This window comes from Miscanthus floridulus, chromosome 3, assembly GCF_019320115.1.
Source record: "Miscanthus floridulus cultivar M001 chromosome 3, ASM1932011v1, whole genome shotgun sequence".
NCBI lineage: Eukaryota > Viridiplantae > Streptophyta > Magnoliopsida > Poales > Poaceae > Miscanthus > Miscanthus floridulus.
The window spans coordinates 5,181,181-5,193,899 of NC_089582.1; the positions used below are offsets into that span (position 1 = coordinate 5,181,181).

At 43.1% G+C, this 12,719-nt stretch overlaps 2 protein-coding genes across 2 annotated transcripts; both read left to right on the forward strand.

Moving 5' to 3' along the window:
* Positions 1 to 2,415: 2,415 nt before the first annotated feature.
* LOC136544834 (uncharacterized) lies at positions 2,416 to 4,925 on the forward strand. The gene is made up of 2 exons (XM_066536898.1): positions 2,416 to 2,535; positions 3,648 to 4,925. The coding sequence occupies exon 2, from the start codon at positions 3,663 to 3,665 to the stop codon at positions 4,923 to 4,925; it is 1,263 nt and encodes a 420-aa protein (XP_066392995.1). The 5' UTR covers positions 2,416 to 2,535; positions 3,648 to 3,662.
* Positions 4,926 to 9,216: 4,291 nt separating this feature from the next.
* LOC136544835 (uncharacterized) lies at positions 9,217 to 11,844 on the forward strand. The gene is made up of 2 exons (XM_066536899.1): positions 9,217 to 9,346; positions 10,446 to 11,844. Exon 2 carries the CDS (start codon positions 10,461 to 10,463, stop codon positions 11,724 to 11,726), a length of 1,266 nt encoding a protein of 421 aa, XP_066392996.1. The 5' UTR covers positions 9,217 to 9,346; positions 10,446 to 10,460; the 3' UTR covers positions 11,727 to 11,844.
* The last annotated feature ends 875 nt before the right edge of the window (positions 11,845 to 12,719 follow it).

Sequence of the window (12,719 nt, forward strand, 5' to 3'; positions counted from 1 at the left end):
GCGACAGAGGAAATATCCCACCGGTCGGGAAAATATCCCAACACCGGGCACCGCCATGGCCGGCCTATAAATATGCTCGGCCAGTGGCGCTCCGGCATCACGGCGACCAGAAAGAGCTCAGCTACGAGCTAGAACATCCCATCTCCCCTCCATTCCTCGTCTTTCCCTCTCTTTAGAGCGCTAGGTTTGTTTTCCCCAGTTCAGGCGCTACCGCCGTGATTGGAGTCGCCCTCAATACTCTCCTTCTCCGCTGTGTCTCTGGCCGATTAGGGTAGAAGGTGAGTCCCTCAACCTCTCCTCCACCCTCTCCTTTACTTGTCTCCCTCTCTCTCCCTCTGTGTTACGCTAGCATCGGAAGCTATGCTCTGTCGAGCCACCATGGTCGCCGGCTGCAGTCGACAAGGCTTGGTTAGGTTCCACAACACCTCTAGCATATCCACATCACACCCGCAAGCACGTACAAGGGGCAAACGAGCCAAAAAAGGCTCCTACGCCCATCTACACGGCACAGCGCCGCCGCGGACACTCCGGCGAGCCGCCACCACCACCACGGGCGCCCACCGTTGCCGACAACCCCGCATATGGCTGCGGCTTTGTCGACGAATCGGTGGAGGTGCGCGAGATATGAACTAGTTGGTAACAGAGACACAAGACACAAGATTTATACAGGTTAAGGCTGTCAACGTGACGTAAAACCCTACGTCCTGTGCTGTGTTATTTTGTATTGATTGAGTATGAGATTCGATCTATTGTCTAGGGGACCCCTGCCCCTCCTTATATACTCCGGAGGGGTAGGGTTATAAGAAAAATATTATATTTGGTATTATACAATAAATCACATCTTCTTGTAGCCTTACGGTGCACGCCTTGATCTTGTGGGCTGGGCCACCTTTGGGGCACGGCCCATGTCTTGTCTTGTGGGTGCCGGGCGTATCATTGATGAAAAGTAACCTGATGTGGCATATCATTGATGAAAAGAGATAAAATAAAACTTATCTAAACTGTTTTCAACACATGAGAATTTGGAAACAGTGACATGAAACTCCTAAATACCCCCTTAACCACTTTCCGTTTGGTCGGATATGCTGAAGTGGTTCCAGAAGCTGGTGGAGAAGATCCATCAAACGGCCCCTTAGCCACTTTTCCGTTGCCAATGTCTTGTCCAGTGGAGGTCTGTGTTGGCCATCCTCATCTTAAGAAAAGGCTCCCAAAGAGAGTGTGAACTGGCACCACCGGCGACCGCACTGATGTCTTGGTTGAACCTTGAAGCTTGCTCAATATAGCCTTTGCTATATATATATCTAAGGTGCAAGTCATTCGGGATTTTTATATACATAGCCAAGATATAGTGTACATCTATGTGCATGATAAAAAGCTATGTATCTACAAATAAAAGGCAGAATGACTTAAAATTTGGGAATAGAGGTATTAAAAAATATGTGGCGTGCGTTTGGATGAAGGGACAGCCCAAGTTCGATTTGATATTATACAATAAATCACATCTTCTCGTAGCCTTACGGTGCACGTCTTGATCTTGTGGGCTGGACCACCTTTGGGACCCGACCCATGTCTTGTCTTGTGGGTACCGGGGGTATATCCTCTACAGGCTTGGCCTCCCGAGCACCATCCGCCACTCCACATCTTGCCCCGAGGCTCGCCGCCGCCAGCGTAATAAGCTCCGACGAACTCGACCCCTCTTCCCCTGTTCCGTCGTCACGCCGGCTACCTAATTTCCTTACTTAGAAAAATTCCCAGAAAATTTCTTAATAAACTAGATGCCCCCAGGAATCTACCTATATTATTTTCACCCATTTTCCATACACCAAAATATTTCCATAAATTCTATTTAATTCTCAAACTATATTTAAACTTCTAAAAATCATATCTTTCTCATCCTAACTCCGTTTCCCGTGAAACCACTTCCAAAATTCTTCTAAAATCAAGCTCTATTTATTCTACCTAGTACAACCATATTGTTCTATGCGTGGCAATGTATTCTACCTAGTATCACCATATTGTTCGAAACTATATTGTTTGAACATATATATGGCCATGTATTCTGATGAGCGTGGCAAGGAGGCTGTGCTATTTTACCATTATGAGGATAGCACAATGACAGAGAAATGTTTCTTTCTGTGCTTGTTCCTACGACTATTATATATCAGAGAGCACAGACAGTTGGGGCTGCAACTAAAGGCTTGCAATTATTGACATCTCAAATTTACGCTGAAGCTTCCTCCTAGGAACAGACCCATATCATCTGCATTTCCCTGACCTTTCCTGCTCATTTCAATGGCACCCAATCCAACTTGTTCGCACACTGGGCCCAAAACAATATTGGACCTCCTTCCTCCACTCTTATATACTACTATAAAAGCTTGGTCGTCCCACTCGCTGAATACAAGCAGTGCACAACTTCACTACTCTCTTCCTGAGCTCACCTTATCTTGAGACCTGGACCCTTCCTTCCGTGGCGAAGCTGTGATCGGGGTGCAGCTGGTGCTCCACACGCGGCTGCTGCACTCTAGAGCTAAGGTAAAGATTAGGCTTACATTTATTCCATCAGAATCCCAAGCTTGTGTGCCATATATATTACTCAAGATCTTGTGCACCTCAAAATAAAGCAGTAGCTCCTTTTGTTAAATGAACAGGCGGAGAGGACAGTATTTTTGGTACAATTTGACCAATTTTGTTCGATACTGATAGCTTAGTGGTAAAAAATTTCTAGTTTTAGAGTTGTTTGGCCAAAAGCATACTTGAGCAATAGCTAAATGGCCAAAAATATATAGACTTCTCTGTAACATGAAAAAGGCCTTCAATTATCAAACAGAAATAAACATGAAAGAGGTCTTCCTGCCTTTTTTCGTGCATTGAAAAATGCTAATGGTGCAGTAGGTTGCTGAAAGAACATGGCAACTCAAATAAAATACACCATTACAGTAATAACAAAAGTGAATTATGAAGGAACAAGAAGCTGACCTTTTGGCAGTTAGCTTTTTGCTCTTGACTTTTGTGTTAATGGGTTAATTTTTTTATAATGGTACATAACTTAGATGTAATAAATACAAAGGGTTATTGTTGGCTATTTTTATACAGTAACATATGTGAGATATTTAGATGCACCATTGAGGGGATTCCTTTACATTATTTATATAACAGAATAGATGGGATTACTTTACATTATTTTAATACCCATGTATACAACTCACCTAAATACAAAATCATGATGGCAAAGATGGGTAATTGACAAGAAGATTATGGATTACTTCAGGTTATTCTTCATAGTGATATAGGTTAAATGTGGGAAATTTTGATAGATTTAGGGGGGGGGGGGGGGGGGGGGGGTTACTTTTGTGTATTTTCATAACAGCAGAGGTGGATAATTTTTTAGAAAACAAAATAGATCCAACAGCTATTTTTGTTGGCGATAATTAGAGTATAACAAATCATTGGCGGGATGCATTTATTTTTGCAAGAGGTTTACAAATTTATCAGTTCTTCTAACCTGTCTCGTGATAATTAATTTTATTAACAAGAAAGGTCTATAATAATGTTTCTTCTCAGTAAGATAGTAAGATATCATTTGGAATTCAAGCTTCATATATTTGTGTCAAAGTACAGCTCTCATTATTTTGTATCTTGAACAGCTGTACGGTAACTTGATGGCACTACCTTCAGCCATCGCTAAGGAGGGTGTGAACAAAGTGTCCTCGTACATCTCAACCAAGGTCGAAGACAAGGCGTCCAGAGCAGACACAATCGCAAGGCTCGAGATTGCACTCGCTCGCTTGGACATTGCCCTTGAGAAGACAGGGAGGACACCAATCACATACGTCTCATTGCTACGTAGCAGGAAGGTTCTCAAGAGAGTCTATATGGAGGGGATAGAACTGCTCAACAAGCACAAGAAGCCGCATGATGAGAACGATGACCATGTGGTGGTAAGGAGTTCCTCGTACCTTCAATGGATCGCCGATAGGGCTGCAAACTTCTCCATCTCTTCTCTTGTTGGCTTGGGCAAGGAGAAGTTGAGTTCCTCCGTTGCCCAAAAATTTGAGAGGTATGCAGACTGGGCTGAAAAGTTTGTAGCAGAGGTGGAGTCCGGCTGCCCACTCCGGCTTGACACCTTCCGCTATCCATTTCTTAAGCATCTTCTTGAAGGGAAAAGTCTCAGGTGTCAAATCGTAAAGAATCCAAGCCATTCCCTCAGTTTAGACCTACAACCCGTGATTGTTGAAGGGCGTGGCGTAGAGGTCATACTACGTTATGAATATAACGATCTCAGGAAGCTCGAGGAACGCTTCTTTATAAATCTGAGCCTACGAATCTCCGAAGACACCGATATCATAGGGATGAGTATTAACTGCATCCAGCGGTTGACATCTCAGTTCAAGCTTGTGGCTGAATCTGCAATAGGAGAACTCACGCTGCTGCCTAATTTGCAGGACACTTTCCATTCCTATGTTCGTCCACCCAGTTCCATCAAAGAAAAATATGGACGTGTTGTAGAAATATTCCGCCCCGATCCAATATGTTGCAATGGAAATAGCTGCGGAACTCTAGCTAACAAGTCATCAATAGAAATTCCGGAGCCAGTTACTAGGATCGATTTTAGTTGCTACATTTCAGCGCCCAAAAACAGCTTGCGTAACGCACCTCTGGTTCTGGACGGGACTTTTCTGCCTCATTTTCCTTGGTTCCCCAACGAGAAGATTTATATTGAGTATGGAGGCAAACAGGAAAATAGAAGCGGTGGTAGTGTGCAACAACTGGAGGAGATAGCAAGATCAGATGCGCTCGATTATTTGGTCCATCAACCAGAACCCACGGATTATGCTCTGTGGTGGTTATCCACGCATGGTGCTGCACTCGTTACTCTGAAGGCCCTGCCACCCAGCCGGAGGGTTTCTAAGAGAAAGCGGTAGAAGTTCAAAGGTGGCGACTGATTTGTGCTTAGACTTATTTATTTACGAACTCATTACTTCAATTTTGGGGGGCCGTCTTATATATATAGTTTTAAAATTTGTCAAGGTCCGCGCTTCAAAAAACGTTGTCAGACAAATAAAAACTACTTTTTCATGCCTGGATGTGAATATCCGGTTTGTAGTTTGCTATGCTGTATTTCTGTACACGACTGATCTCTATATGTATGATTGAAATTAGCGTGAATTCAGTTTTAGCCCTCATGTTGTCTTGAGTTTTGTCCTAACTAACACTATGTATTTGGACATGGTTTTGGAAAAGTACCATTGGTACTTCCAAGTAATTTCATTTGTATTATTTTCTAGCTAATTATCTAACAAAGAGTATTTATAAAATGTAATTTTTATCGTAGACGGTAATTTTGTAATTGAGTTTTTTTTGTCCTTTCTCCGACAAGGCAGCATGGTGCCTCGCTGGCTCACTCTCACGTGCGTCTCAAACTAGATAGCCACAGTCCGCAGATGCCTTCCACTCAGGGCATCCAGCGCCGCCGCCTTCGGCTAGCCCCTAGCCACCGCTGCCCCCACCAATGACGCCGTGCTGCTCGACGAGCTTGCCAATGCCTACTCCGTGTTGCTGTACTTTTCAAGTCATCAGTGAGCAATCACGGCGATGTTGATGTCGAGGTACAGACTGTGCCGGCGCGTCTCCGATGTGGCCACCGGTGAGGCTACCGTTGTGCCCGCTGGCCCCCGAGCTACATCAAGGACGCCTCGCTATTGCTGAGGACCACGGCCTACGACAGTTGCACATTGACTCCCCCACCGCCCATCAGATCTCAGCCGAGACGGACGACGCTCGGCGCTGGCGACGGGGAGAAGAAAACAGAGCAAGAATGGGCTTAGATTGAAACAAAGATGGAATACGAGATCTTAGTTTTGCCCTTAATGAAAATACACAAATTACATAATTAAACTTCTCTGAAAAAATAAATATGGGTACTGGTCCCACCTAATAATTTTGTACTATCCCCACTATTTGGTACCTTCAGGTACTTTGAATAGAGTACCTCTTATTTTTTCCACCGTTCGATCTCGCCTAATAAATGGCCCAGGTTTTTTTCAACCATTGTAAAATTTCTCCACATATATAGCATCCAGGTGAATTATTGACCTGCATATTCGTAGCACAACAAAGGAGAAATGGATCGCTAGCACTGTACTAAACAGTTGTTCTCTGTTTGTCCCCTTGTATCCACGCCATTGCAGCTAGAGGTGTCTGCAGCCTCCAATAATCATCGCCAGAAGCCAGTCAGACCTCCCTGCAACAACTGCTACTTGCAAAGTTGCAACTCAGATCGCTGGTTTGACAATTTCGCAAGTAAAAACTGGCGCAGATAGTGAAGGCCAACAGTGACAGACAAGGTTTGCAGGTCATGTTGCTCGGAAGTTACACTGCAGCTTCCTCCTTGTGCTATTCTCCTAGAAACCGACGCATCCTCTGCACTGCATTGCTCCTATATGGAAATTACTACCTCCCCTTTTTCTTTACTACTGTAAACCATTTTATAGTTGTATTATTGGCCGTTATTGGTGACGACAGTGAGCTCCATTTAAACGGACTGATTATGGGTGACATCACTGGTTGACTAGATAATTAATAAGTAGTAAAGACTCTGGTACATTCCGAACCGGTAGGAAAAACATAAGGGAGCAATGTAGCAAAAATGCGCTGTTTGGATGCCATGATCTAAAGTTTTACCATTAAATTTTAAACCACTTTAGCTTTTGAATTTCCAAACATGTAGTCTAACATATTGTCAAATTTAACCAACCTCATAAAAAAGTCACTAGTTCATTAGACTACACAAGTGAACTAAAGTAGTCTAAAGTTAGTACTTAACTTTAGCTTACTAATTAAATTTTAGAGAATGAGAAACAAGCAAGCCCTAATAAACAAAAGATATCCCCTCCCCTTTTATTTATTATTACTGTAAAGCTTGGTCGTCCCATTCACTGCCCTGTTCCATTCGCGGAAAGCAAGACGAAGCTTCGTGCTATATTCTCATTCCTGTGGAAGCCAAGTCATTGAGAAGGATGTAAACCGTTTTATAGTTGTAGCATATAATATATTGCCGACCGGTCTGTGATGACGGTGAGCTCCACTTAGGGCGCGTTTAGATGAAAAATTTTTGGGTTTTGGCTACTGTAGCACTTTTGTTTGTATTTAGCAATTAGTGTTTAATTATGAACTAATTAGGTTTTAAAGTTTCGTCTCGCGATTTCTCACCCAACTGTGCAATTAGTTTTTTTTTCGTCTACATTTAGTACTCCATGCATGTGCCGCAAGATTCGATATGATGGGTACTGCGCAAAACTTTTTGGGAACTAAACAGGCCCTTACACATTGCAAATGGAATGGTTGATAAGAACAAGGGGCTTTTTTTTGATAAAAAAGCAAACTTTATTAGCAGCAGTGTGCTGCAATGATGTGAATGAGTCACCAATTACATATTGCAAGGCTATCCTTGTAGGACAGCTGTTTACATGACTAGTATTGGTATAGGTGATCCGTATTTTATATTGATTAAGTATGAGATTGACGTATTTTATATTGATTAAGTATGAGATTCAATTTATTGTCTAGGGGACCTCTGTCACTCCTTATATACTCTGGAGGTGTAGGGTTACAAGAAAAATATCCCATTTGGTATTATACAATAAATCACATCTTCTTGTAGCCTTGCGGTGCACGTCTTGATCTTGTGGGCTGGACCACCTTTGGGGAGTGTGGGGGTATTAACCCCTATACCCTTACGACTAGGCTTGGGCCGGCCCAGTTTAGGGGGTCCGGTCTACTAGAAGATGACGCGCGGCTCGGCCGATCTGCTCGTAGTCCCGCGCAAGGAGTCAAGACAGACTTGGAGATCAAGCAAGATCCTGATCGATTAGAATAAGAATCCTTATCAGGCCACCTATGGCAATTGTAACCGGGTAGGATTAGTTTCCAGATCTGTAACCCTGCCCCCAGACTATATAAGGCGGGCAGGCGACCCCTCTAAAAACATCTCTCATTGACATACAGCAATACAATCAGACGCAGGATGTAGGTATTACGCCTTCACGGCGGCCGAACCTAGATAAAACCTCATGTCTGTCTTGCGTCACCATCTTGTTTGTAGCTTGCGCATCTGTCTGCCGATAATCTACTACCTTGGGCATACCCCTAGGTAGACTGCCGGCCATATTTCGTCGACAGGGAGCGGCCCATGTCTTGTCTTGTATATCCTCCACAGGCTTGGCCTCCCGAGCACCGTCCGCCACTCCACATCTTGCCCCGAGGCTCGACGCCGTCGGCGTAATAAGCTCCGATGAGCTGGACCCCTCTTCCCCTGTTCCGTCGTCACGCCGGCTACCTCCGTTCGGCGTCGTCTCCTTCTTCCCTCTCTTTCTCTCTCTCTGTCACATGGGACCGCCAAGTGACGTCGTCCCGTCTTCGCGCCGTCCCCGTCTGTCTCCTCCTCCAACTCTGTCAGGTGGGCCCGCAGCCGTGATGCCATCGCCCTCCATTCCAGTTAAAGGGCAAGGCTGGCCCACACGTCAGCGGCACCCATCGCCGACATCCTAGCCCCACCTGTCACACACACACTAGATTCACACAGCGCACAGCGCACAGATATTGCTAGGTACACCCGGTTAGTGCACACGTAAAGTTAAATACCTAATTTCCTTACTTAGAAAAATTCCCAGAAAATTTCTAAATAAACTAGATGCCCCCAGGAATCTACCTATATTATTTGCACCCATTTTCCATACACCAAAATATTTCCATAAATTCTATTTAATTCTCAAACTATATTTAAACTTCTAAAAATCATATCTTTCTCATCCTAACTCCGTTTCCCGTGAAACCACTTCCAAAATTCTTCTAAAATCAAGCTCTATTTATTCTACCTAGTACGACCATATTGTTCTATGCGTGTCAATGTATTCTACCTAGTACCACCATATTGTTCTAAACTATATTGTTTGAACATATATATGGCCATGTATTCTGATGAGCGTGGCAAGGAGGCTGTGCTATTTTACCGTTATGAGGATAGCACAATGACAGAGAAATGTTTCTTTCTGTTCTTGTTCCTACGACTATTATATATCAGAGAGCACATACAGTTGGGGCTGCTACTAAAGGCTTGCAATTATTGACATCTCAAAACAATAATGGACCTCCTTCCTCCACTCTTATATACTACTATAAAAGCTTGGTCGTCCCACTCGCTGAATACAAGCAGTGCACAACTTCACTACTCTCTTCGTGAGCTCACCTTATCTTGGAGACCTGGACCCTTCCTTCCGTGGCGAAGCTGTGATCGGGGTGCAGCTGGTGCTCCACACGCGCGCGGCTGCTGCAATCTAGAGCTAAGGTAAAGATTAGGCTTACATTTATTCCATCAGAATCCCAAGCTTGTGTGCCATATATATTACTCAAGATCTTGTGCACCTCAAAATAAAGCAGTAGCTCCTTTTGTTAAATCAACAGGCGGAGAGGACAGTATTTTTGGTACAATTTGACCAATTTTGTTCGATACTGATAGCTTAGTGGTAAAAAATTTCTAGTTTTAGAGTTGTTTGGCCAAAAACATACTTGAGCAATAGCTAAATGGCCAAAAATATATAGACTTCTCCCTAACATGAAAAAGGCCTTCAATTATGAAACAAAAATAAACATGAAAGAGGTCTTCCTGCCTTTTTTTCGAGCATTGAAAAATGCTAATGGTGCGCGCAGGTTGCTGAAAGAACATGGCAACTCAAATAAAATACTCCATTACAGTAATAACAAAAGTGAATTATGAAGGAACAAGAAGCTGACCTTTTGGCAGTTAGCTTTTTGCTATTGACTTTTGTGTTAATGGGTTAATTTTTTTTATAATGGTACATAACTTAGATGTAATAAATACAAAGGGTTATTGTTGGCTATTTTTATACAGTAACATATGTGAGATATTTAGATGCACAATTGAGGGGATTCCTTTACATTATTTATATAACAGAATAGATGGGATTACTTTACATTATTTTAATACCCATGTATACAACTCACCTAAATACAAAATCATGATGCCATAGATGGGTAATTGACAAGAAGATTATGGATTACTTCAGGTTATTCTTCATAGTGATATAGGTTAAATGTGGGAAATTTTGATAGATTTAGGGGGGGCTACTTTTGTGTATTTTCATAACAGGAGAGGTGGATAATTTTTTAGAAAACAAAATAGATCCAACAGCTATTTTCGTTGGTGACAATTAGAGTATAACAAATCATTGGTGGGATGCATTTATTTTTGCAAGAGGTTTACAAATTTATGCGTTCTTCTAACCAGTCTCGTGATAATTAATTTTATTAACAAGAAAGGTCTATAATAATGTTTCTTCTCAGTAAGATAGTAAGATATCATTTGGAATTCAAGCTTCATATATTTGTGTCAAAGTACAGCTCTCATTATTTTGTATCTTGAACAGCTGTACGGTAACTTGATGGCACTACCTTCAGCCATCGCTAAGGAGGGTGTGAACAAAGTGTTCTCGTACATCTCAACCAAGGTCGAAGACAAGGCGTCCAGAGCAGACACAATCACAAGGCTCGAGATTGCACTCGCTCGCTTGGACATTGCCCTTGAGAAGACAGGGAGGATACCAATCACATACGTCTCCTTGCTACGTAGCAGGAAGGATATCAAGGGAGTCTATATGGAGGGGACAGAACTGCTCAACAAGCACAAGAAGCCGCAGGACGAGAACGATGGCCATGTGGTGGTAAGGAGTTCCTCGTACTTTCAATGGATCGCCGATAGGGCTGCAAACTTCTCCATCTCTTCTCTTGTTGGCTTGGGCACGGAGAAAAAGTTGAGTTCCTCCGTTGCCCAAAAATTTGAGAGGTATGCAGACTGGGCTGAAAAGTTTGTAGCAGAGGTGGAGTCCGGCTGCCCACTCCGGCATGACACCTTCCGCTATCCATTTCTTAAGCATCTTCTTGAAGGGAAAAGTCTCAGGTGTCAAATCGTAAAGAATCCAAGCCATTCCCTCAGTTTAGACCTGCATCCCGTGATTGTAGAAGGGCGTGGGGTAGAGGTCCAACTACGTTATGAATATAACGATCTCAGGAAGCTCGAGGAACCCTTCTTTATAGACATGGACCTACGAATCTATGAAGACACCGATATAATAGGGACCAGTATTAAGTGCATCCAACGGTTGACATCTCCGTTCAAGCTTGTGGCTGAATCTGCAATAATAGGAGAACTCACGCTGCTGCCTAATTTGCAGGACAATTTCCATTCCTATGTTCTTCCCAGTTCCATCAAAGAAATATGTGCCTTTTATACAGAATTCTTGCGCCCGGATCCAATATGTTGCAATGGAAATAGCTGCGGAACTCTAGCTAACAAGTCATCAATAGAAATTCCGGAGCCAGTTATTAGGATCTGTTTTAGTTGCTACATTTCAGCGCCCAAAAACAACTTGCGTAACGCACCTCTGGTTCTGAACGGGATTTTTCAGCCTCATGCGTGTTGGTACTCCAACGATGAGATTCATATTAAGTATGGGGGCAAAAAGGAAAGAAAAAACGGTGGTGTGCAACAACTGGAGGAGATAGCAAGATCACATGCGCTCGATTATTTGGTCCATGAACCAGAACCCACAGATTATGCTCTGTGGTGGTTATCCATGCATGGTGCTGCATTCGTTACTCTGAAGGCCATGCCAAGACCCAGCCGGAGGGTTTCTAAGAGAAAGCGGTAGAAGTTCAAAGGTGGCGACTGATTTGTGCTTAGACTTATTTATGTACGAGCTCATTACTTCAATTTCAGGGGGCCGTCTTATATATATAGTTTTAAAATTTGTCATGGTCCGCGCTTCAAAAAACGTTGTCAGACAAATAAAAACTACTTTTTCATGCCTGGATGTGAATATTCGGTTTGTAGTTTGCTATGCTGTATTTCTGTACACGACTGATCTCTATATGTATGAGTAAGATTGAAATTAGCGTGAATTCAGTTTTAGCCCTCATGTTGTCTTGAGTTTTGTCTTAACTAACACTATGTATTTGGACATGGTTGGAAAAGTACCATTGGTAGGTACTTCCAAGTACTTTCATTTGTATTATTTTCTAGCTAATTATCTGACAAAGAGTATTTATACAATGTAATTTTTATCGTAGAGGGTAATTTTGTAATTGGGTTTTTTGTCCTTTCTCCGATGAAAGCATCTAGGCCCCTAGTTGGGTTTCGGTGATTAATGACAATACAAGATTACTATGACTAACGTGTGTTTTGCGGAGGCAATTAAGTTAGGTCATGGTAATGGAGATCGATTGGGCAATCATGGATGTCATGCCCCTACGATGGAAATCGTTTCGGTTTTCAAAGGATGGACGACAAGGTTAAAAATGACTAGTTCTAAGTGTCGATTAGAGTTGGAGAGACACTTAGAGTAGTTTAGGACTTTGTTTTTCCTTTGTCCGTACTATTAAGGGGGGTATGGACGGGTAGCTTGACCTAGGTGAGTCTAGTGAGTTAGGTGTGGTGCACACTTACAAATTCTAGCGCTAGGTAGCTCCAAAATAGCCCTTAGATCCAATGGAGCAAACTTCATTCACATATGATTGAGAGTTGGAAGTGGATAGAGGGTCAAATACTGACCGGACGCTGGCTCCGGTGCGACCAGACGCTGGCCGCAGGGTCCGGTCAGTTCATTTGACCAAGGAGATTGCGTCTGGTGCGACCGGACGCTGAG

Excerpts from the sequence above, each read along its gene's own strand:
- LOC136544835 (XM_066536899.1), top strand. The coding sequence starts at position 10,461 with ATGGCACTACCTTCAGCCATCGCTAAGGAGGGTGTGAACAAAGTGTTC.
- LOC136544834 (XM_066536898.1), top strand. The coding sequence starts at position 3,663 with ATGGCACTACCTTCAGCCATCGCTAAGGAGGGTGTGAACAAAGTGTCC.